We start from the raw sequence: 24,907 nt of genomic DNA, 5'->3' as shown, positions 1-24,907 counted from the left end.
AGGCTGTCAGGGCCAGCCTTTTCTCCAGTCAGGTTTTCACTGGCAGATAACATGGTATCACTGGAGCGATGAGAGAGAGCAGGAGGCCGACTGTGCTCCCCTTCCAGCCCCCAAGCTCTTCTGTACCTCACTTTGAGGTATTATTTGGAAATGAGTTTCTGCAACTTTTTTCAAGGATGCCCTGGGGCAGCCACTGGGCTTTAAGGAAGGGACAGACTGCTCAATGGGACTGGAGCCCACACTTTGTAATAAACTGGGCTGACCAGGGCATGACTGGGTTGGGGAACGGGATATGGCTTAAATGGGATGCAGCAGTAGCCTTCATTGGCATAAGGGCAATTACTGGTTCCAGGGGACTTGGGAGCATGGTGCGCAGAAGCAACAGTGGGGTTCCTGACTCACAGATGCCCCACCTTTTCCATGGATTCCAAGGAGCCACTTCCTTGACATCCCAGCTGACTTGAGAGCCTGACACTCCCGTTTCTTGGTGGGGTGGAGGGGGCGGCGGCTAGCAGGCTGTCCTCAGCTCTCCTGGATGTTGGCTTCAGCCTTCCCAAATACAGCAGGGGGCCAGCCTGTCTCCTATGCCCCTTCTGCTCCAGGAGACCCCCACTGCTCATGAGATACCATAAGGTGAACCCAACTGTGGGTACTAGGGGGTAATGTGTGGGTGAGTCCTGTGAGGTGGCCAGGCCAGCACTGACATACCCAGGAAAGCTGGGGTCAGTGTCCTCATCTGTTAAAGGGGGGAGTTGGGCCCCATACTTGCAGAGACCCATGACCCTGCACACTCCTGACCAGGTATAGTTCAGGATTTAAGAGGGAGACACAAATGGCAGGTTCGCACAGAGCCAGAAGCAAAGGATGGAGATTCTGTGTCGGGAACTGGGAACACAAGGGAGCTTGAGGGGTTGTGACAAAGGCCAGGGCTGGGGTGGGAGCAGCAGGTGCTTGGATCCATGAAGGAGGCCCCAGCTCACAAGCCAGGTTCTGACTTTAGCTGGAGCCATGCTGCCATCCCCGTGCCCCACCCCTGCCCCATGCCCCAAACCCTGCATGGACATAGATGTGGGGCTCACCAGCCCTTTCACTGAGGCAGCGGGAACAAGACCCTCAGACATCTTTGTGGAAGAGAAGATTGCCCTCCCCACCTCCAAAGATGGGCAAACACCCTTCCCGATTCCCTTGAATCCGTGACTTTCCTTCCTCCTTTATTTTTATTTTTTTTTAAAGATTTTATTTATTTATTGGACAGAGATCACAAGCAGGCAGAGAGGCAGGCAGAGAGAGAGGGGGAAGCAGGCTCCCTGCTGAGCAGAGAGCCCGATGTGGGGCTCGATCCCAGGACCCTGGGATCATGACCTGAGCCGAAGGCAGAGGTTTAACCCACTGAGCCACCCAGGCACCGCTTTCCTTCCTCTTTTAAAACGTGACCCCAAATAACACTACTACTGTTCTTCTCGGAGTAAATCCTTGCTGTCTGGGGCTGAAGTTGACGTGGGGCTGCAGGACCTAGACTGCGAAGCAGAGCAGTCCTTAGGCATCTTGACTAGTAAGCTAGTTAAGTGAGGATAGGCAAACTCCCAAAACTTCCGTGATGGGAGAGGAAGAGGGCAGGCGTGGGAGTGGATTCATGTGTAAAGTGCCAGCTGACCGGGGTCCATAGCTCTGGGGCCTGGGTTGTTCTGAGGTCTGATTATTTTGCCATAATCAGAGGAGAAAATGACTCATTCTCTGCTTGAAGCCTGGGATGGGCACAATGATGTTCATGGTGATGCCACAGGGGTGACTCATCCAGGGATAGTGGGTGCTGCGGGGGCTAGACTAGACCACTGGGAGCCATCTCAAGGAAGGAGCCCACGGCAACTACAGGCCCCAGGCTTCTGTACACACACACAAGGCAGCCCTTGTCACTGCCTGTGGCTCAAAGGCAGGCCTGTTCCTCACTGCCAGTGTCAGAAGGGCAGTGACAGCTTCCAAAGGCTTGGCCTGGCAGCAACCCTTTCCCTCAAAGCCCCTCAGCTTTCAAAAGTAAATTCATTTAAATTCCGTTTTTAAAAAAACCATCTCTTCCATTGAAGATTAAGCTGGTTTACATAGAGGCTGAGCAAGAAAGAGCAAGGGGTCCCAAAGGCTTAGTCAGCAGGCGTCCAGAAGTGAGGCCCCCACGTCTCTCGAGCCCCCAGGGATGGGGCTCATGTGGTCAGAGGAGCCCTCTCCCTGTACAAGCAGGGGAAATGAACTTGACTGTTCCCACAGGCCAGGCAGTACAGAAGGGCTGAGCTGGTCCTAGGGCCAACTCCGGGTACGTTAACTCCTAGTGCTAGTGGCTGCGTCTCACTTGGAAGGAGTTGCTGCCACAGCACACGAGGCATCACACACTGTGGACTACCAAGGTATTCTAGCCCGAAGGCACTGGCTCTGGGAAGCAGCATGGCAGCTGAAGCCCCAAGCGTGGGGGCAGAGTTGCCTACTGTCCTATCCTCACCCCCACAAGGGAGCCCCTGGCCTTGGCTGAAGGGGCTTTGAACCAGTTAAGAATCCAGTCACTTTGGGCCTCGATACTGATTTTGTTGTGGACAGTGTCCCCCAGGGCCAAGACCTTCAATATCTAGCAGGGTTGACTAACACCTGAAGGCTTTCCAGAGCCATGGTTCCATAAAACGTGAAAGGCACCACAACTACAGACCGGGTGTTGTCTCTGGGAACTGTGTGCCAGAGGACAGCAGAACCCAGCACAGATTCGGGGGCCCTCAGGCCAATCAGCTGTTGATCCCCACCTCTCCCTCCCACTCTTCTGGCAGTCAGAGCCCTGGTGATGGCCCTGGCCCTGTGGGCACGAACTGATTTAAGTCTGGGTTCCCGCCAAGGGCGGAGTCAGGAACCTGCCCTGGGAGGGCAGAGCGGCAAGACGAGCAGCTCCGATTTGGTTCTGATTCCTGAGTCTGTGGCCCGAGGCAGGATGCCAATCAAGGCTGGAGCCGCTGATGGGGCAAAGGGGGTTAGAGCTAGGAGAAAAGACCCTAAGAGTAGATTCCCAGGGGGGCAACCGTCCCAGCCCTGCACTCACTTGTCCAAAAACCAAGGAAGCCCGAGAGGCAGATGCAGCCTCCAAACCGTTTATTTGTCCGGACTTGGAAGTGGGGGTCGCTGTGGGAGTGGGGGGCGAAGTGGACACAACATTGCAGGTGGCAGGGCCTGGTGCGGGGGGGTTGGACAGGCGTGGCGCTCAGGCGAAGGTGGAGCCGTTCCAGCCCACGTTGGCCGCGTTCATGTCGTAGTAGTTGATGTAGATCCTGCGGGGCGTGGATGCCAGGCTCAACGGGCTGCATCCCCACCCCGCCCCAAGCGCGCGCCTCCCGCTCCCCCCCACCGTCGTGCCCCCAGCCGCCCCACGCACCTATCCGGGCTGACTCGCAGGCGGTCGGCCAGCAGGCCGCACAGCAGCTTGCTGTAGGAGCGGTTCTGCGGGCCTCCGATCTTGCCGATGCTGTGCAAACTGCAGAGCGCGCACGGCTCACTGGAGCCGCCGAAGGCCATAAGCTGGTCTGGGACCACGTGCACCGCGATGTACTGTGGGGAGACAAGGCGCGATCAGGCGGCAACCCTACCCCCCCCCACCCCATCCGCGTCCGGAGCCTCGCCTCAACCCGGAATCGCTTCCCCCGCCCACACCTCCCCATCCCCCGGCCCGGGACCACCTCGTCCAGCGAGCACCCCCTGTCCCTGTTCCCTCCCCGCAAACCTGGGCCGGCTTGCCGGTTGCCTGCGCCAGCTGCTGAGTGAGCTCGGAAAGGAGTCCGTCCGGCACGGAGGCGCGGGGGACGTTGGTGTTGACTACGAACATCGGCATGCTGGCGGAAAAACGGCGGGGACCGCTGCACTGGAACTAACCGACGCGCCTCCCGCTGCAGCCCGGAAACCTGAGCTACGTGACCGCCGCACGATGCTCCCCCCAACCCCGCGCCCTTAGGGCGGTCGCGGCCCCGCCTCCTGTGACGCTAGCGCCGGCGGAAGCCCCGCCTCCGTGCTGCTGCGTTTCTCTCCCGACTGGTGACATCACCGCAGGCCTGCGCCGCCGCAGCCCTCTTCCGACTGGTGACGTCATCACGGGCGGACATTGGCGCGACCTCGGGCTCTGGCGTCCCGGGCCCACGCACCTTGTGGAAGCCGTTCTCCCCGTGGTGGCCAGAAGTCTGTCTTTCGTTTCTTTGTTAGTCCTTTCATTTAGTCACGGATGTGTGTGCCAGGAGTTGGGGCTACGGTGGTTTACAGAGCACATGGCCCCTGGCCCACCCCAGCAGTTCACAGCTGGTGACATAGATGAAGCCCCAGCCCATTCCACCACACGCACGGGAGCTTTGTGCGCCCCGAGTCTCCTGGGCCACAAGTCCGCCATTGCTATGGTCCTGGGTTGGGGGTGGGGTGGGGTGGGGTGTGTGTGTGTGTCCGGGAGAGGTAGTCCTTGCTGCAGGCAGAAGTGGGGCAGGGCAGCCATAGTAGAATCAGAGTCAGAGTCAGAGTCACCATCCAGGTGCCTTCCCTACATGCTTGTTCTTTAAGGTGAGTGAGGCTGCCAGGAGACACCAAGGGCAGGGTGGGGGATAAGAGGGGAGGCTTAGGTGGTCAGCAGCGCTGTCTCAGAGCCCACCCCAAGTCTCTGCTCCCCTGAGCAACTTCTCTGCACTTCTGCCAACCTAAGCTCCTCAGGGTAGCCCCACCCTAGTTAGGTCCTGTGGGGATGCCCTTGCTAGGAGTCATAAGAGATTTCTGTCTCTTCCGCTAATGGTAAGCTCAGGGCGCATCTAGTGGGTGCCAAGCATACAAAAGACACAGACTAGATACTGGCTGAATGTACGAATGGGTGAGTGAAGATAGCTATGACCTGGCAGGAAGAGGACAGAGCGGTGGCTGGATTGAGGCCCTGGCCATGCCTGCAGGTCTTGCCATCACTGGGTGGAAGGGCTTGTGGCTAAGTGGCCACCCACTCCCCCTCTGGGGAGCCCTGCAGATAAGGGTGCTATGCTGGGGAGCAGACTTCTCACAGGTGCTGGAAGGGGCATGTTGCGTTTGGCCAAGTCCTCAGAGCTCTCCTTGGCATCTGGCAGGCTAAGGTGGGGAGGAGCCTATCTCCCTGCCTTGACAATGGCCATGTGATACAGCAAGGGCACTCGTGCCTTTGGGACCAGCCAGCATCCTATCAAGTAGGTCCCATGGCCTGGTTGTGCAAATAGCCTGCAAGAGTTTGCTCCTCCCGCTGGGCCCCAGGCTACTTCCCTCCTCTTGCACCTTGCACCCCAGGCTCCCTTAACCCCTGATGGACTGATGCATTCCACGCCGTGTCTCCAGCTGGGCGCCCCTCAGTTCAGTAGCAAGTTGGGCACTTCCTGTTCCCTGTGTCCAAATCCAAGTGCATCACTTTTCCTCCCTCACCTGTTGGCCTGCCAGTGAAGCATGCTTCCCTCCGCTGTCGCCCTTATCCTCCCTTCTCTGCCCCCCTCCACCTCCCCACCCTCATCTTAGTTTAAGTTAGCTGGCTTCACCTTTATCCTAGCGTAGACTGTGGTAAAACCATGGGCCACTGCTCTTCTCAGGGAGGAGCCTATCTCCCTGCCCCCGGCAGCAAATCTGGCCATATGACATGTCTGGCCCAGTGAGATGTGAACAGAAGTGACATGAGCGACTCCAGGCAGAAGACTCAAGAGCCAGCACCAGGTTCTCTGAGATGGTCGCAGTGTGCTGAGAGGGATCTGCACCAGCAAACACGGGCGATGCCCCTGTAGGTGAGCCACTGCAATTTTCAGGATGTTTCTGTAGCTGAGGGCTGTCTTCCATGATCAGGACAGCCTCTGAGCTCTTACCATTTACTCTGACCCTTCCCAGGAGCAGTCAGTCCCATCTTTCTAGAAGGGCATCTGGGGAGGTGATCTCATTCCCTATCCCATCCCTTACTAGCTTGGACACTTAGCACTAACCTGTCTGAAACTCAGTTTCCCTACCTGTAATTTGAGGATGATAGTAGTGCCCACCTTCCAGAAGAATGTTGTGAGGACTGAGTGGCCTAAATACTGGTGAGGGTCCCCACTGATACTAGAGGTAGTCTTGTTATGATGCCCTGGGGAAGCGGCTCCCCCCGCCCCCCCACAACTAGCAGCATCCTTCCTTGTTCCCTGAGTCTGTGCGCTGCCCTTCAGTACCGTGCTCCTGGCTCTTGGCTCTCACATGTGTCCTGAAATGCAATTTGCATTCACTTTCCCTCATCTACCTAAGTCCCTTGGGAAACCCCCAGAGCTTCACGCTGTAACGTAGTCCTATAACGTGCCCAGCACCTCTCCCATCATTTGAGGCCATCACCACATTTCTACTTATGAGGCAGTGTTTCCTTGCTAGATGGTAAGCTCCATGAGAGAGGGGATGGTCTCTTTTTGACTGTTGCTGTATGCCTGCCTCTGAAGACATTACCTCAGTGGTAGGCAGAGGGCCTCCAGAGATGTCCACGCTCTAACCCCCTGGAATCTGTGAATATGTTATGTTACGTGGCAAAAGGCACTGCACAGATGTAATTAGAGTTATAGACCTTAAGACAGAGGGATGATCATGGATTATCTGGGTGGGCCCAATGTAATCACATGAGCCCTTAAAAGCAGAGAATTTTCTCCAGCTAGACTCGGTGAGATGCGACAGAAGGGTAAGTCTGACTCAAAGCAAGAGAAGGACTCAATGTGCCTTTACTGGCTCTGAGGATAAGGGGGCCGGGAGCCTCAGTCATACAACCACAAGGAACTGAACTCTGCTAACAACTTGAATGAACTTGGAAGTGGTCTCTTCGCTAGTTGACTTCAGCCATACAAGACTGTAAGCAGAAGACCCATACTACTGGACTTCTGACTCAAAGAAACTGTGAGATAGTAAATCTCTGTTGTTTTAAGCTGCTAAATTTGCGGTCATTTGTTCTGGGGCTTGATAATGGTGTGTTGAACAGCAGGATGCATGCTCTGGGAGGTGTTAGCAGGCATGACTGCTGACCTGCCTGGGATCCTCTCCATATTCGTTCTCACTGACGGACTCCCAGTTCTGTCTGGTTAGAACATTCGCTGCCCCTGGAACAAAATATAGCCACGCGAAGCTCATGCAATATGTGGGGTTTATGGGGAAGCAGCTGCTTTGCTGACAGAAGCATAGCCCTGCCTCCTTCCTCCTGCCTCCACCCTGGAACTTGGACATGACCCCTAGAAGTGCAGCCGATGTCAGGCGACCCTAAGCTGGAAAAACCCCAGGCATAGAAGCAAGGAGTGGGAGCCCAGTGGAGTGTGGGGCTCTGACAGCTCTCTGCCTAGGCCTTTCGGCTGCCTTTCAGTTACAATAGAAATAGAAGCCCCTCTCTGCTCAAAGTCCTCTTATTGGGTTCGTGTCATTCACAGCCCCACTGCAGATCCTGCCTGCTGCTGCCAAGGACGACCTGAGTGGCCATGTCCAGTGGCACAGCAGGCATTCTCAGTGCAAGACTCCTCCTCGGTGCAAGCACTTTCGTGGCAAACATAAAGTGTTAACCACCTAACTGATTTGCCATAAGGCAGTTTTGCCATAAAAGATAAAAATCAAGAAAAATACAAGAAGGGCACCTGGTGGTTCAGTTGTTAAGCCTCTGCCTTCAGCTCAGGTCATGATCCCAGGGTCCTGGGTTCAAGCCCGGCATCCAGCTCCCTGTTCAGTGGGAAGCCTGTTTCTTCCTCTCCCACTTCCCCTGCTTGTGTTCCCTCTCTCACTGTGTCTCTCTCTGTTAAATAAAATCTTTTTTTTTTAAGATTTTATTTATTTATTTGATAGACAGAGATCACAAGTAGGCAGAGAGGCATGCAGAGAGAGAGGAGGAAGCAGGCTCCCCACTGAGCAGAGAGCCTGATGCGGGGCTCCATCCAAGGACACCGGGATCATGACCTGAGCCGAAGGCAGAGGCTTTAACCCACTGAGCCACCCAGGCACCCCGTTAAATAAAATCTTTAAAAAAAGAAAAGAAAGAAAAGAGGGGCATTCAGTAAAAAGGACCGAATGAAACTGGAAAACAAAATTACTGAGACTTTGCTGAGAAATACAAATATTTGAGAATATTTATTTATTTATTTTTAAGATTTTATTTATTTATTTGTCAGAGAGAGATGGGAGAGAGAGCGAGCACAGGCAGACAGAGAGGCAGGCAGAGAGGCAGGCAGAGGCAGAGGGAGAAGCAGGCTCCCTGCCGAGCAAGGAGCCCGATGTGGGACTCTATCCCAGGACGCTGGGATCATGACCTGAGCCGAAGGCAGCTGCTTAACCAACTGAGCCACCCAGGCGTCCCATTTGAGAATATTTAAAACAGGTGGAGCTTCTGTGCAAATAACTGATTTTGTTTTGTAGATTGTACCCATGCATTTGTTTGCAAAATAGTATTACGCATTTTGGGGGTCTTTTTTTCATCTTGTATCACTTTTATTATTATTATTATTATTATTATTTTGCTCAGTTTTCTTCATTAAGAGAGATATCTGTTTCCAAACACTAGGATGCATTTTTTTTTTCAGATTTATTTATTTGAGAGAGAGAGACAGAAGAGAGAGACAGTGGGTCAGGAGGTTAGACAAGAAGGAGAAAGAGAGAATCTCAAGCAGACTCTGCACTGGGCATGGAGCCCAAGGCAGGGCTCGATCTCACTACCTGAGATCACAACCTGAGCCAAAACCAAGAGTCAGACACTCAACTGACCCTGGCACCCTTAGGATACATGATTGTAACTGAGCATTGAATTACATTGTGAAAGCTTCTTTCTAAATTTTTATTTTCATTTTAATTCCAGTGTAGTTAACATAAAGTGTTTATTAGCTTCAGGTATACGATAGAGGGATTCAGCTACTTCCATATAACACCCAATGCTCATCACAAGTGTGCTCCTTAATCCCCTCCACCTGGTGAACCCATCCCCCCACCCACCTCCCCTTCTGGTTACCAGGAGTTTGTTCTCTATAGTTAGCAGTCTGTCTATTGGTTTCTCTCTCTCTCTCTTTTTTCTGCATTTGTTCATTTGTTTTGTTTCTTAAATTCCACATATGAGTGAAATCATATGGTATTCGTCTGACTGACTTCTTTCTCTCTGGAAATACCCTCTGGTTCCAGCTACCGCCTTGCAAATGGCAAGATTTCATTATCTTTCTTTTTTTTAATGATTTCATTCTTTTTCATGGCCAAGTAATATTCCATCACACACACACCCCACATCATCTTTATCCATTTGTTGGTCATTGGACACTTGGGCTGCTTCCACAGTTTGGCTATTGTAGGTAATGCTGCTATAAACATATGGGTGCATGCATCCCTTTGAATTAGTATATTTGTATTTTGGGGTAAAAACCCAGTAGTTTGGTCACTGGATCATAGGGTAGTTCTATTTTTATTTTATTTTACTGTTATTATTTGAAAAGATTTTATTTATTTGACAGAGAGAGAGAGAGCACTAGTAGGCAGAGCAGCAGGCAGCAGCTGAGGGAGAGGGAGAAGCAGGCTCTCTGCTGAGCAGGGAGCCCAATATGTAGCTCGATCCCAGAACCCTCGATCATGACCTGAGCCGAAGGCAGCTGCTTAACCAACTGAGCCACCCAGGCACCCCTATTTTAGTTTATTTTTTTAATCTTCCTTTAGTTTGGGTCAGTTTTGTTTTACATTGTGAAAGCTTCTACACTGTTACTTGGTTTTGGCATATTGTCACATGTCCATTGATAGCCATTCCATAGTTCTTTGGCAAATGTTGGTTCAATACTCCGTTGCACTGTGTAGACCATTATGAAGCTAAGATTTATGTAATATACAAATGAGAATATTGTGTCAATGGAGAATTGGAACCAAACTGTCCACCAGTTGATGAAACCAAAGAATCATGTTATTGAAACCAGTTACTCTTCTTTTAATCTTTTATGGCAAAACTGTCTCATAGCCAATTCATTATGAGGCAAAATGCTTGCAGCGAAGAAGCTTACAGGAAAACTACCTAGAGGGGCACCTGGGTGACTCAGAAGCTTGAGATCTGCCTTCGGCTCAGGTCATGATCTCCAGGTCCTGGAATCAAGCCCCGTATTGGGCTTCCAGCTCGGTGGGGAGTCTGCTTCTCCTTTCCCTCTGCCTCTCCCCCTGCCTGTGCTCTGTCTTTCTCTCTCTCTCTGTGTGTCTCAAATGAATAAGTAAAAATCTTTTTTTTTTTTTTAAAGATTTTATTTATTTGACAGTGAGAGAGATCACAAGTAGGCAGAGAGGCAGGCAGAGAGGGGAGGCTCTCCACTGAGTGGAAAGCCTGATGCAGGCTCAATCCCAGGACCATGAGATCATGACCCAAGCCAAAGGTAGAAGCTTAACCCACTGTGCCACCCAGGTGCCCCAATAAATAAAAATCTTAAAAAAAATTTTTATTAAAAAAAAAAAAGGAAAACTACCTAGAACCATTCAGTAGGTAAGGGCTGCTGGGCACAGAAGTGAGAGGGAAGAAACCTCCCAATGAGGGTGATGTGGGAAAAAGAGGCAGAAGAAAAATTATTAAATTTCCTTGCCCACTGACAAGCCCTTCAAAAAGGAAGAGTGACATTCCTCAAGGGACTCAACTGCCTTCACCTTAACACTTTGCTAAGTCAAAGGGCAATCCTAGCTTGAGGACCCCTACCCCTTGTAAGGACCTATTTAGCAAGAGGCTTTCATTAAAGTTAAACTGTCCCTGCTCCCCTTCCCCCAGGGGATTCACTTAAAAACAAGTCCAGCTCCAGGTAACAAAGCCCAGATACAAGGGTGGGTCAGGCCAGGTGGAGACATCTGATCAGTGGGAGGGATGCATACTGTCTCCCTGGTTACCAAGGAGTATGGGCCCCGCCCTTTGGGAGCCTTTTGGGTGCCAATCCCAAACAAGGTGATAGGCTGGGTCAAATGTCTACTAGGATAAATTGTAATTCAATTGGTCACCTAGCATCACTGTGGAGTTTCCTGTGTGTGTTACAATCTCTTTGACCACCTGTGCATGGCCAGGCTCGACCGCATGGCCTTCGCCCTTAAAAGCTAGTATGTGAAACAGAGAAGGGTCGCCCTCTCTTGCAAGAGGTGTGTACCCAAACGTTCGGTTGATGCTTGGCACGAAATAAAGCTTTGCTTGACCTTCGCTTTATATCAGCCTCACTCCTTTAATCACGGACCCATTATTGGGGCATAACACTCAGGATAAGTAAGGATAAAACATAGAGGTTTTTTTTTTTTAAGATTTTATTTATTTGATAGACAGAGGTCACAAGTAGGCAGGGAGGCAGGCAGAGAGAGAGGGAGGAAGCAGGCTCCCCGCGGAGCAGAGAGTCCCACGCGGGGCTCGATCCCAGGACCCTGGGATCATGACCTGAGCCAAAGGCAGAGGCTTTAACCCACTGAGCCACCCAGGTGCCCCAAAATGAGGATTTAATATCATTAAAACTAAAAATCAAGTGGCACCCGACTGGTTCAGTGTTAGAGCATGTAACTCTTAATCTTGGGGTCATGAATTTAAGCCCCACGTTGGGCTTGGAGCCTACTTAAAAAATAGTAATAATAAAATTATAAAATTGGGGCATACCAAGGCCCCCCCCCAGGATGGCCTTCCCTCCACTTGGTCCTGGACTTTCCTATCTCCATTCAGCAGCAGCCTTCCCCGGGGATGCCTTCCAGGCACCTCCAGCTGGAAACCCACCCCTCTCTAGGCCTCATCACCCTACACCTCAGACACATTTTCATGGTCGGCCTCCAAAGAAAGCTGTGTGTGGGGTGTGTGTCCCTAGAGCTTTGCTCCAATGCCAGAGCCTTGATTGTGGGACCTTGTCCTTCTTTGGGTGTCTGGTTCTCCCTCATCTTCCATTTCCTGCTGCCTACAGAATGGAGCCACAGAACCCGTGGCCTGCGACTGACCTCCTGCAGGCTCTGTGGGGAAGGGCCACACTGTGGGCTCCCTCCCAACCAGCCTCTGAAGATATTTCTAGGGCACCTGGGCAGTTCAGTGAGTTAAGTGTCTGCCTTCAGCTTAGGTCCCAGGGTCCTGGGATAGATCCCCCACATTGGGCTCCCTGCTCAGCAGGGAGTTTGCTTCTCCCTCTCCCTCACTTCTTCTCCCTCATTTCTCCCTCAATGCTCCCTCTCCCTGCTGTGCTCTCTTTTGCTCTCAAATACATACATACATACATACACAGTCTTTACCAAAAAAGGACTTATTTCTTGGGGCCTTTGCTGGGGATAGAGAAGCCAGTTCTTGCGAAGCACTGAGAACAGTCTCAATAGGGCAGAAAAGTCTCCACAGATGTTGGCTCCAGACAGTGCTGTTGATGCTGTGGCTGTGAGACTAACTTTCTTCTCCTCCTTCTCCTTCTCCTCTTCCTTCTTGTTCCCCTTCTTCTTTTAAGATTTTATTTGATAGAGACACAACAAGAGCGGGAACACAAGCAGGAGAAGTGGGAGAGGGAGAAGCAGGCTTCCCACCCAGCAGGGAACCCAATCCGAGGTCCCTGGGATCATGACCTGAGCTGAAAGCAGAACCCACTGAGCCACCCAGGCCCCCTGACAGCTGCAGCCCTTTGGAAGCCGTGCCTTCCTGACCCTTACAAGCAGTGCATGAGACCCGGTAGCCAGGTTCTCTGCCCAGCCTCTCCCTGGCAAGCTGATGCACAGAATCCAGGTAACTAGCAAGCAAGGAAGGGAAGGGTGTGGGCCGGGAGAGGGAGCCCGCCTGGTACTCTGCAGGAGGGGAGAAGCCACACTGTATCTGGGTTCTGGGCACATGAGTCAGAGCTGGGGGGCCTTTGGCCATGAAGGAGACCATTTCTGGGGGCTGTGGGGATTGACAGACAAGGATCTGAAGGGACCGGATGGTGGGATCCTTCCATCAGGAGTGGTCTGGGGGCCCCAGGCAGGGATTCACACACCAGGCAGGCCTCTGCAGTCAGGGAGGTGGTAGTGTGGGCTCTCAGGGAGAAAGGCCCAGGCCTGTGGGTCACCTAGGAGCTCCCTGGGGACACAGAGATTTCAGGCCAGAGGCATCCTTGCTACAGCCCTGCCCAGATTGTTCCTTGTTTCCATGCCTGCGAAGAGCCTGCATTGTCCTGTGCGTCTTCCTAATCAGCTCAAAGTCAGGATGTCATTCCAGCAAGGAACCCAAAAGGGAGCCAGTGGGGCAAAGAGTTTCTCTTCTCTCTCAGTGTCATCCATGTTTCCTCAGGGGCCTAGGCCCAGCCTCTCCCTGACTGGAGGAAACAAGGCTCTGAGATGGGCACCCTCCCACAATTCCTCCATGGTAATCCGCCCCCCCTCCCATTCTATGCAGCCTTCTCTCTGCTCCCTGTCCCGTGAAGCCTCACCAGGCAATTCATACTTAGATGGGACAGCCTTAACCCAAACCAGGAGATTTCAAGCCACAGGACTTGAAAAGTCATTTAAGAGAAAGACTTACTGGTGTCCCTAAGCCCTCCATGCAGCGGGTGTTGGTCACCCAAATCTGACCTGTCCCATCAGGATCTCCAGGGCTGGGCAGGTGGCTGAGATCACCATCACAAAATTACCTCAAGCCATATACAAAAATCAACTCAAAATCAATCATCAACATACATGTAAAAGTTCAAATGATTAGGGACACCTGGGTGGCTCAGTGGGTTAAGCCTCTGCCTTCAGCTCAGGTCACGGTCTCGGGGTCCTGGGATCGAGCCCCGCATCGGGCTCTCCGCTCAACGGGGAGCCTGCTTTCCCCTCTCTCTCTCTGCCTGTCTCTCTGCCTACTTGTAATCTCTGTCTATCAAATAAATAAATAAAATCTTAAAAAAAAAAGTTAAAATGATCAAATATTTATTTATTTATTTATTTATTTATTTAAAAGATATTTATTTATTTATTTATTTGACAGAGATCACAAGTAGGCAGAGAGGCAGGCAGAGAGAGAGAGAGGAGGAAGCAGGCTCCCTGTTGAGCAGAGAGCCCGATGTGGGGCTCGATCCCAGGACCCTGAGATCATGACTTGAGCCAAAGAAAGAGGCTTTAACCCACTGAGCCACCCAGGAACCCCAAAATGATCAAATATTTAGAAGAAATTCTTTGCAATGTTGAGAGAGACAGAGATGTCTTAGGACACAAGAAGCATTCAACATACAAGATAAAATTGATAAATTGGACTTATCAAATAAAAATTTCTGCTCTTAAAAAGACATTACTAAAAAAAAAAAAAAAAAAAAAAAAAAGACATTACTAAGGGTGCCTGGGTGGCTCAGTGGGTTAAGCCTCTGCCTTCAGCTCAGGTCGTGATCTCAGGGTTCTGGGATGGAGCCCGCATCGGGCTCTCTGCTAAGCAGGGAGCCTGCTTCCCCTCCTCTCTCCCTGCCTGCCTCTCTCCCTACCTGTGATCTCTCTCTCTGTCAAATAAATAAATAAAATCTTAAAAAAAAAAAAAGACACTACTAAGAACATAAAACAGGCACGTTAGAGACTTCAAGAAAATATTGGCATCACAAATACCTGAGAAAGTACTGACATCTAAAATGTATGAAGAGGGCGCCTGGGTGGCTCAGTGGGTTAAGCTGCTGCCTTTGGCTCAGGTCATGATCTCAGGATCCTGGGATCGAGTCCCACATCGGGCTCTCTGCTCAGCAGGGAGCCTGCTTCCTCCTCTCTCTCTCTGCCTGCCTCTCTGCCTACTTGTGATCTCTCTCTGTCAAATAAATAAATAAAATCTTTTAAAAAAAAATAAAATAAAATGTATGAAGAATGTCCTCACCTCAAAAATAAGAAGACAACCCAATAAAAAATGGTGAACACTAGGAGAATATCTAGGCGGCAGACCATGGGTTGGGTGATGCCTTTTTAGATAACCACACCAAAGGGATGATCCACGGAAGAAAGAAGGTGGACGGCCTTAAAACTAAAACTTCTGGGGTGCCTGGATGGCTCAGTGGGTTAAGCTGCTGCCTTCGGCTCAGGTCATGATCCCAGGGTCCTGGGATCGAGTTCCGCATCGGGCTCTCTGCTCAGCAGGGAGCCTGCTTCCTCCTCTCTCTCTGCCTGCCTCTCTGCCTACTTGTAATCTCTCTCTGTCAAATAAATAAATAAAATCTTTAAAAAAAAATAAACTAAAACTTCTGCTCTGTGAAAGACACTGTCAAGAGAATGAAAATAAAACAAAACGAAAACAAAAACAAAAGAACAATGACAGACTGGGAGAAAATATTTGCCGAAGACTTATTGTAAGGGCCTACTTTAGTCAGATCACTTCCATCCAGGTTAAAAAATAACCTTGTTGTTTAACCCTTAAACTGTCCCTGCTCCCCTTCCCCCAGGGGACTTACTTAAAAACAAGTCCTGGTAACCAGTCCCAGGTAACAAAGCCCAGATACAAGGGTGGGTCAGGCCAGGTGGAGACAACCGATCATTGGGGGGCGCATACTGTCTCCCTAGTTACCAAGGAGTTTGGGCCCCGCCCTTTGGGAGCATTTTGGGCACCAATTCTGACCAAGGTGATAGGCTAATTCAAATATCTACTAGGGTAAATTGTAGTTCAATTGGTCACTTATGTATGACCTAACATGACTGTGCAGCTTTCTCTGTGTGTTACAATTTCATTGGCCACCTGTGCATGGCCAGGCCCAACTGCACGGCCTCTGCCCTTAAAAGCTAGTGTGTGAAGCAGAGAGAAGTCGCCCTCTCTGTAAGAGGAGCGGCCCTGGCCGGTCGGTTTGATTCTTGATGCTTGGCGTGAAATAAAGCTTTGTTCGACCTTCGTTTTGTATCAGTCTCGCTCCGTTAATCACGGACCCATTATTGGGAGACCTAACAATATCTGTGTAACCGTCCCTCAGAATAATACATTGCTCGAAATACAACTTGAACTAATGAGGAGTTGTACTGGTCACGCAGGCACACTTCAAGATGACCTTGAGAAAATCCTACTAGCAACTGGCCTCGGGTGGAGGGGATGATACACGTCCTTGAAGCCGAGCAGCTGGGGACACCCAGGCTGCCCGGCTCGCTCACTCGAGAGCTTCCCTTTTCGCTGTCTCCCCTGCCTCGGAGAAGGCCTCCGGTTAAGGTAATCCCTTTAAACGTGCTGCCTCAACTGCAAACTCCCGCGGCTGGACCCCACACACCTCACTCTCCTTGTTTTCCTTGTTTACCTCTAAGTCCTGTGACCAATGTAGGACTCACATTCCTCCTCGTTTACCTACTAGACCTATGGCTGTTGTATAACCTTCTGTTCTTCTCCTTTGTTGCCATCCTGTATCTGCTAATACAGGACTGAGGAGTTGTTCGAGGTGACAGTCCTCCCAGCTGTCGGCCCCTGATCCCTCCCTCTCACAGCTGACTTGTTTGTGCCTCATTCTTCTCCCACGCACAGATCGGAAAGTGAAACGTGGCATCCCAATAGGGACAAAAAACAAAACAGAAGAAGCCCCAATGTGACTTCTGTACAGCCGTGCCTTTTCCTCGCTGGTGAATTGTGGGTACTTACCTCAAGGTGTGGGTAACCTAGAGAGCACCGATTATCACTCTTGTGTATGTTTGCAGAGAAGGCTCCTAAAGGCAGGAGGAGCAAAAATCAGCGAGGGTAAACTTCTGGAGATTTGAAAGGTAATTAAAGAACTTTGCTCCTGGTTCCCTACATTAGGGACTTTAGACCCACCAACATGGTCATGAGTTAAATTTTTGCATGCTACGGGACGCCTGGGTGGCGCAGTTGGTTGGACGACTGCCTCCGGCTCAGGGCGTGATCCTGGAGTCCCGGGATCGAGTCCCACATCAGGTTCCCAGCTCCATGGGGAGTCTGCTTCGCTCTCTGACCTTCTCCTCGCTCATTCTCTCTCTCACTGTCTCTCTCTCTCAAATAAATAAAAAATAAAAAAAAAAAAAATTTTGCATGCTAAAGGAAAACCGATTCCAATTACTATATGGTCTACTTGGACCCTTATTCGCTCTGTTCTGGAACCTTTACAAACCCCTGATTCGAAGAGCGATAAGGAGCGATAAGGAGTGTTCAGGAGAAAACTAAAAATGAGGAACCTAAACATGCCATCCCAGAGAAAAAACTAAAAAGTCTCTGTGAAGGAATATGTAAAGGAGGAATTTCCTCTTCCTCCTTCTCCAATAATAGAATAAAAGGAGGGAACAATTGTCATTGTGCCCAGCAAGTGGCACCATCACAATTGGCACTGCAGTCCTATGAGAAAGCACCACTTAATGATAAGAATAAAAAATTCATGTTGCCAGCAATTCAAAAAGGCCTCATGAAAGCAAAACCAGCAGGAGACCTAGATGCCTTTACACTTTGATGTCCTGGTTCCTGTTAGGGAACATGTCGCTCCAGGGTATCGTCCCAACAACCCTAACAATATCTCTGAGGCCAGGCCTGAGCCATTTCCCTTCAGATTATTGAAGGAATTAAAGCAGGTGGTACAGAACTATGGAGTTAATTCCCCATATACAGTGGGGATCCTTCAAGGCATCGCAGATGGCAATCAACTTACTCCAGTTGGTTGGTTATTACTAGCAAAAAAAGTCTTATCATCAAGTGAGTTTTTGCAGTTTAAAACATGGTGGCGGGGTGCCTGGGTGGCTCAGTGGGTTAAGCCTCTGCCTTTGGCTCAGGTCATGTCCCAGGGTCCTGTGATCGAGCCCCGCATCTGGCTCTCTGCTTGGCAGGGAGCCTGCTTCCCTTCCCCTCTCTCTCTCTCTCTGACTTCCTCTCAGCCTACTTGTGATCTCTCTGTCAAATAAATAAATAAAAATCTTTTAAAAAAATAAATAAAAAATAAAACATGGTGGCAAGATTATGCAGAAACAGCAGCTGCCCATAACACAGCTAATAATGTTCCTATTTCCCTGGAGCAGCTCATGGGCGTTAGGTCATGGGCCCGGGTGCAAGATGAAGTACAAGTGAGTGATCGAGCTATTGAGCAGCTCCAGCGTTGTTTGAGAGCCTGGGAGAGAATAGAATCCCAGGGAGAGACTTGCTTTTCTTTTCAGAAGGTGGTACAGGGTCCTGAAGGACCCTATAGTGATTTTATTGTGAGATTACAAGAAGCTATTAAAAGACAGGTAAATAACCTCGAGGCTGCTGATACTGTTCTTCAGCTGTTGGCATATGAAAACGCCAGTGCTGATTGTAAAAAATTGATAGCACCCTTTAAAGGCAAGGGAACATTAAAGGACTCTATTAAGCTATGCCAAGGAGTGGGGATAGAGACCTATAAAGCCAATTTGCTAGCTCAAGCAATGGCTGCTCTGACCACAGAAAAATTTAAAGGAAAATGTTTCAACTGTGGGCAGATAGGGCATACTAAGGCTCAATGTAGGTGAAAAGGAAAATGCCCTCCACAAAATGCAAGACATAAGCCACCAGGTCTCTGTCCTAAATGTAAAAAATGAAAACATGGGGCAAAGCAGTGTCATTCCAAATTCCACAAGGATGGATCCCCCATCAGGGAAACTCCTTTCTCAGCAAGCCCTCAGCCCCGAAAAACAAGGGGGCCAATTCTCCCATAGCACTCAGCTTTCCGACAGATGTACCATTTTAAATTTATTACACGCTATGCCTGGTAGTGTGGGATTAGATATCCCTATTCCCAGAGGTTGTCTCTCTCTCTCTTTTTTTTTTAAAGATTTTATTTATTTATCTGACAGAGAGAGATCACAAGCAGGCAGAGAGGCAGGCAGAGGGAGAGGAGGAAGCAGGCTCCCCGCTGAGCAGAGAGCCCGATGCAGGACTCCATCCCAGGACTCTGAGATGATGACCTGAGCCAAAGGCAGAGGTTTAACCCACTGAGCCACCCAGGCGCCCCTCCAGAGATTGTCTCTTAATGCCTGCCGAGCTTCACACTAAAATTCCCACTAATTTTTTTGGACCTTAACACAAAAACTACTTGCTTTACAAGTCCTAGTTGAGGAGCAGCTAAAAAAAGGGCATATCGGAAGAATCTCACAGACCTTGGAATTTGCCTGTCCTTGTTACTACGAAAAAAATCGGGAAAGTGGAGACTTACAACAGACCTATGTGTGATAAATTCTATTATCCAACCTATGGGGTGTCTGAAACCCGGAATGCCTTTACCTAATTTAGTTACACGAATGGACAGTAATTATCATAGATTTACGGATTGCTTTTATACTATACCACTTGTTTTTTTTTTTAAGATTTTATTTATTTATCTGACAGACAGAGATCACAAGTAGGCAGAGAGGCAGGCAGACAGAGAGAGGGAGAAGCAGGCTCCCTGCTGAGCAGAGAGCCCGATGTGGAGCTCGATCCCAGGACCCTGGGATCATGACCCGAGCTGAAGGCAGAGGCTTTAACCCACTGAGCCACCCAGGCGCCCCATATACTATACCACTTGTTAAGGGATTGTCCCCGTTTTGCTTTCACTATTTCCAGTGTAAATTTAAAAGAACCAGCCAAACGATATCAATGGAAAGTTTTACCATAAGGAATGTTAAATAGCACTCTACTATCTGTCAAGAGCATGTGGCAAAAGTTATCCAGCCAGTTAGAGATCAATTTCCACAAATTTATCTTACCCATTATATGGATGATACATTATGTGCAGCCTCAGATAATATACAATTACAGGAGGGATTAAATATGCTTCTGTTGCAATTTGAAAAGTACAAACTAATTATAGCTCCAGAAAAAATACTAACTACCACACCTTTCTCATATTTGGGGTTCCTTATGGACAGGACCTTTATTAAACCGCAAAAAGTTCAGATTCATAGGGATGCCTGGGTGGCTCAGTTGGTTAAGCAGCTGTCTTCAGCTCAGGTCATGATCCCAGAGTCCTGGGATCGAGTCCCACATCGGGCTCCTTGCTCGGCAGGGAGCCTGCTTCTCCCTCTGCCTCTGCCTGCCTCTCTGTCTGCCTGTGCTCCCTCTCTCTCCCTCTCTCTCTGACAAATAAATAAATAAAATCTTTAAAAAAAAAGTTCAGATTCATAGGGGTAAGATTATGATATCAAATAATTAAGACCTAAAATTGGAATTCCCACTTATGCTTTACAGCACCTATTTATCTGCCTCTTCAAAGGAAGATCCTAATTTAAACAGCCCTAGGACCCTTTCAAGAGAGGCCTTAAAGGAATTACGATTTGTTGAAAATGAGATTCAGTTAATGCAGATGGATAGAGTTCAACCTAAAATACCCTTAGGTGATCTTATTTTTCATACCCCGCTTACACCCACTGGACCTAATTGTGCAGGGAGAATTAATCATAGAATGGATTTTTCTTCCAAATAATATGGTTAAAAGACTCACTACATACATAGACCATATTGGTAGCATTATTCAATTGGGAAGAAAAAGAACTTGTCAAATACAGGGATATGATCCAAAAGTTACTGTTATGCCTTTAAATAAAATACAAATTGAAACAGCATCCCAGAATAATTTAAATTGGCAAATTGCCCTTAGTGGCTTTACTGGAAACACATGTCATTACCTATCTTTACTTGCTATTTCCTTTCTAAAGTGCACTGCTTTCATGCTTCCTAAAATTACCTCTGAAAATCCAATCACAGATGCCCCTACCTACTTTTCCAATGGCTCTGTAAAAGGCAGAGCTTGTTATTATGGTCCTACCTCAAAAGTCATACCTACTACTGGTGTCTCAGCACAGAAATCAGAATTAATGGTGATTATTATTACATTGTTTCAAGATGTTTCTTCTGCATTTAACTTGTTATCTGATTCTTTATATACAGTGTACGTTTTACAATAGTATTGAAACTTCTATTTTATATTGAATGTTTCCCTCCACTCATTATTTCATCATTAAGAGTCCCTCATTCATCAGCATTCTGCCCCTTTCTATGCTACACACAGCTGAAGTCACACTGGCCTTCCTGGGCCCTTGACTAAAGGTAATGAAATACCTGATTCTCTCATTTTCTCAGCGTTTCAGGAAGCATCCGATTTTCACTCTCATGCATAGAAACCAAAAAGGACTTTGACACAAATTCCCTATCACTAAGGAACAAACAAATTCTGTTGTCCATTCCTCCCCTTTATGTGCTACCATCAGTCTGCCTGCACAGCCAGCGGGCCTCAACCCACGAGGCATAACTGCGAATGAGATGCGGCAGATGGATGTCACTCACATCCTTCATTTGGGAAACAATCTTTCATTCATGTCACTGTAGATACACATTCTTGCTTTATATGGACTACAGTCCAAACAGGAGCAACTGCTGCGCATGTTACTAGGCATCTCCATTCCACCTTCACGGTCTTGGGCATGCCCAAAGCTATAAAAACTGATAATGCACCCGCTTATATTTCAAGTAAGCTACAGCCCTTTAATTTATGGAATATTAAACATTCCACCGGCATCCCATATAATCCTCAAGGACAAGGAATTGTAGAGTGGGCTAACAAATCTTAGAATGACAGCTTTACAAACAATAGGGCATACAAGGTCCCCCTCAAATACTAGCCAACTTTTATTTACTCCTAAATTTTTTAAACTGTGATGATGAAAACACTGCAGCAGTAGAAAGTCATTTTGGTAAACAAAAACAAGACAATGTATGTCCCCCAGTCCGGTGGGAAAATGTTACTTCTGATCAGTGGCTTCCTGGTAACTTACCTGGGGAAAAGGATACATATGTATATTACCCAAAGAAGCCATCGAACCTGTATGGGTGCCCTCTCATTCCATAAAGGTTTGTCATAAGCAAGAAGAGGAAAAAATTAAAGATAAAAACCAGTCCCACTGATCATCTTCAAGAGAGACTCACATTACAGAGCAGCCAAATCAATACTTAGGATGGACCGAGTAAGGATTCCAACATGGGGTCAGATAAAGAAACTGACCAAGAAAGCAGAAGTAGTTCTGGAAAATGAACAGCGTCCATTCACCCCTAATAGCATGGCTGTAACTATGATGACTCTCATCACAGTAGCTGTAAGTTTTCCTGGATGTTATGCTCAAATAGCTAACTTTACTTATTGGGCATGTATACTTAATCCTCCCCTTCTCTGCCCAGTAGAGTGGTGAGAAGATATAATACCAATTTATTTGAATGCATCAATATGGGTACCAGGAATATTGGATCCTAGATTGCCGTTTTTGCCCCAAGAAGAGGGCACAAACATTAATCTTACCTTAGTATATCAAAATAGACCAACTGTATTGGTAGTCATTCCAGTTCTCTTATCCCTGATGATCAGAGATGGTTGGTGGCCTCTCCTATTAATAATAGTCTAATTAGGGGCGCCTGGGTGGCTCAGTAGGTTAAGGCCTCTGCCTCCGGCTCAGGTCGTGATCTCGGGGTCCTGGGATCGAGCCCCACATCGGGCTTTCTGCTCAGCAGGGAGCCTGCTTCCCCCCCACCCCGACTCTCTCTCTGCCTGCCTCTCTGCCTACCTGTGATCTCTCTCTCTCTGTCAAATAAATAAATAAAATCTTAAAAAAAAATAGTCTAATTAAAAGTTCAGTTACATTTATTTTCTACTAAAGGATTCCAGGCCAATGAATATCGGCAAATGCAAATTGACACAAATATGGTCCGATAAGGGAATTCGTCCCTTATGGGAGGATTGTTGAGCTTCTCACCGCAGTGTCCTCATTAATGATTCTACGGAGTTGTATGGGACTGGTCCCCTAAAGGCATGGCAGTCAACAATTGCACTGGGAGACCTTGCTCCTCTCATCGGAACTTAAAATGGCAAGTTTCTGATCACCATGACTTGCCACGAACCTCATTTGGCATGGGCTAGGACTTTCTGCACCATCCCCTTTTGCTGATTATCATTAAAGACAAAAGAATTTATGGAAAGTCACCACTGCTTTAAATCACCTAAGAGTCTGGAACAGCTCTTAACATTTATCAGTCCAGTCATTTTGCATTCACCTTTTCCCTGATGAGGGAAGAATGGGTAAGAGTATATTAGACCGGGCGCCTGGGTGGCTCAGTGGGTTAAGCCGCTGCCTTCGGCTCAGGTCATGATCTCAGGGTCCTGGGATCGAGTCCCGCGTCGGGCTCTCTGCTCAGCAGGGAGCCTGCTTCCCTCTCTCTCTCTCTCTCTCTCTGCCAGCCTCTCTGCTTACCTGTGATCTCTCTCTGTCAAATAAATAAATAAAATATTTTTAAAAAAGAGTATATTAGACCATTTTGTTACCGGAAAAATGACTATTGATCATAACAAAAGAGAAATACATTGTCACAAATGTAAAATTTTCACCTGCGTGGATGAGAACGTTTATATAGACAATTCTGTCTTTCTCAGAGCTAGAAGAAGAATAGGCATTTGGTTACCAGTAAAACAACCACAGTGTTTGGGAAAGCTCTCCAGATATGCATGTACTTTTAACAGTTCTGAAGGACTAGGTCCGTAGGACAAAAAGGCTTCTTGGTCTGCTTGTAGCAGCTATTTTAGGAATTACAGTCATTACTGTTACAGCTACAACTGCAGGAATGGCCTTGCATCAAACTGTACAGATCACGCAATTTGTACAAAAGTGGCCCGACAATGCTAGCAAAGCCTGGAATCACCAATCATAGAGCAGAGATTAAATGAAAGAATTGCTGAGGGACGCCTGGGTGGCTCAGTTGGTTAAGCAGCTGCCTTCGGCTCAGGTCATGATCCCAGCGTCCTGGGATCGAGTCCCACATCGGGCTCCTTGCTCGGCAGGGAGCCTGCTTCTCCCTCTGCCTCTGCCTGCCATTCTGTCCACCTGACTTTCTCCCCCTCTCTCTGACAACTAAATAAATAAAATCTTAAAAAAAAAAAAAAAAGAAAGAATTGCTGATTTAGAATCAGCCGTGACATATATAGGAGAAGACCTTCAAAACATAAAACTATGCTCCACCTTTTATGTGATTAGAATGTCTCTTCCTTCTGTATTACTCCCTGTGCCTACAACGAATCAGAAATATCGTGGAGCAAGATTCGCCGTCATATTACCAGTCGTCATGACGATAATTTGACTTTGGATATTAAACAAGTTAAGATACTGCTTAAGGCATACTCGCTTATCATTACAATCAGTTCCAGGAGTGAGCTTTGCGCAAAGGATTAATGATACTCTGATCTAAACCCTTTTTGTTGGATCAAACAAACTGGTCTTGGCATTATTGGAATGATTCTTTTTATTGCTGTAATCTTTTTATGCTTAGTCCTCAGATGGTGCGTGAAAATCCTTTCGACAAGGAATGGATCAAGAAGTTGCAAAATGGACTTTCCTACTTCTACACAAAGGGGGAAATGTAACTGTCCCTCAGAAAAATATATTGCTCAAAATACTATTTTAACTAATGAGGAGTTGTAATGCTCACATAAGCATGCTTAAAGATGACCTTGAGAAAAATATGCACTAGCAGCAGGGCTCTGGTGGAGGGGATGATATCTGTCCTTGAAGCCGTCCTTGAGGCCGAGCACCTGGGGATGCCTGGCTCTCTCTGGGTGGAACACCTCCTGCTTCCCTTGTTTGTGGTCTCTTCTGCCTCTCCGAAAGCCTCTGGTTAAGGTAATTCCTTTAAGTGCGCCTGCTTAACTGCAAACCCCCGCTGCTGGACCCCACACACCTTACTCCTCCTCCTGTTTAACTCCTTTACCTCTAAGACTTGTGACAAACCTAAGACTCGAATTCCTTCTTGTTTACCTACTAGACCTACGGCTACTGCATAACCTTTTCTTCCTCTTTGTTGCCATCCTGTATCTAATAAATACGGGACTGAGGAGTTGTTGGGATGACAGTCTTTCCAGCTGTGCCCCTGCTCCCTCCCTCTCATGGCTGACTTGTTTGCGCCTCATTCTTCTCCCGTGCACCGTGCACCGATAGAAAAGTGGCATATCTGATAGGGGCACCTGGGTGGCTTAGTCAGTGGAACGATGGACTCTGGGTTTCGGCTCAGGTCTTAAGC

At 48.4% G+C, this 24,907-nt stretch overlaps 1 protein-coding gene across 1 annotated transcript; it reads right to left on the bottom strand.

Annotated features, from left to right (window-relative positions):
- Positions 1-3,105: 3,105 nt before the first annotated feature.
- MIF (macrophage migration inhibitory factor) lies at positions 3,106-3,986 on the bottom strand. The gene is made up of 3 exons (XM_044243800.1): positions 3,746-3,986; positions 3,401-3,573; positions 3,106-3,296 (listed from the first exon to the last, which is right to left on the bottom strand). The coding sequence occupies exons 1-3, from the start codon at positions 3,851-3,853 to the stop codon at positions 3,230-3,232; spliced, it is 348 nt and encodes a 115-aa protein (XP_044099735.1). The 5' UTR covers positions 3,854-3,986; the 3' UTR covers positions 3,106-3,229.
- Between the last annotated feature and the right edge of the window lie 20,921 nt (positions 3,987-24,907).

The sequence above is a fragment of the Neovison vison genome, chromosome 3, assembly GCF_020171115.1.
Source record: "Neovison vison isolate M4711 chromosome 3, ASM_NN_V1, whole genome shotgun sequence".
Classification (NCBI taxonomy): domain Eukaryota; kingdom Metazoa; phylum Chordata; class Mammalia; order Carnivora; family Mustelidae; genus Neogale; species Neogale vison.
The sequence above is the reverse complement of the archived record's forward strand: the minus strand, read 5'-3'. Positions and strand labels throughout refer to the sequence as shown.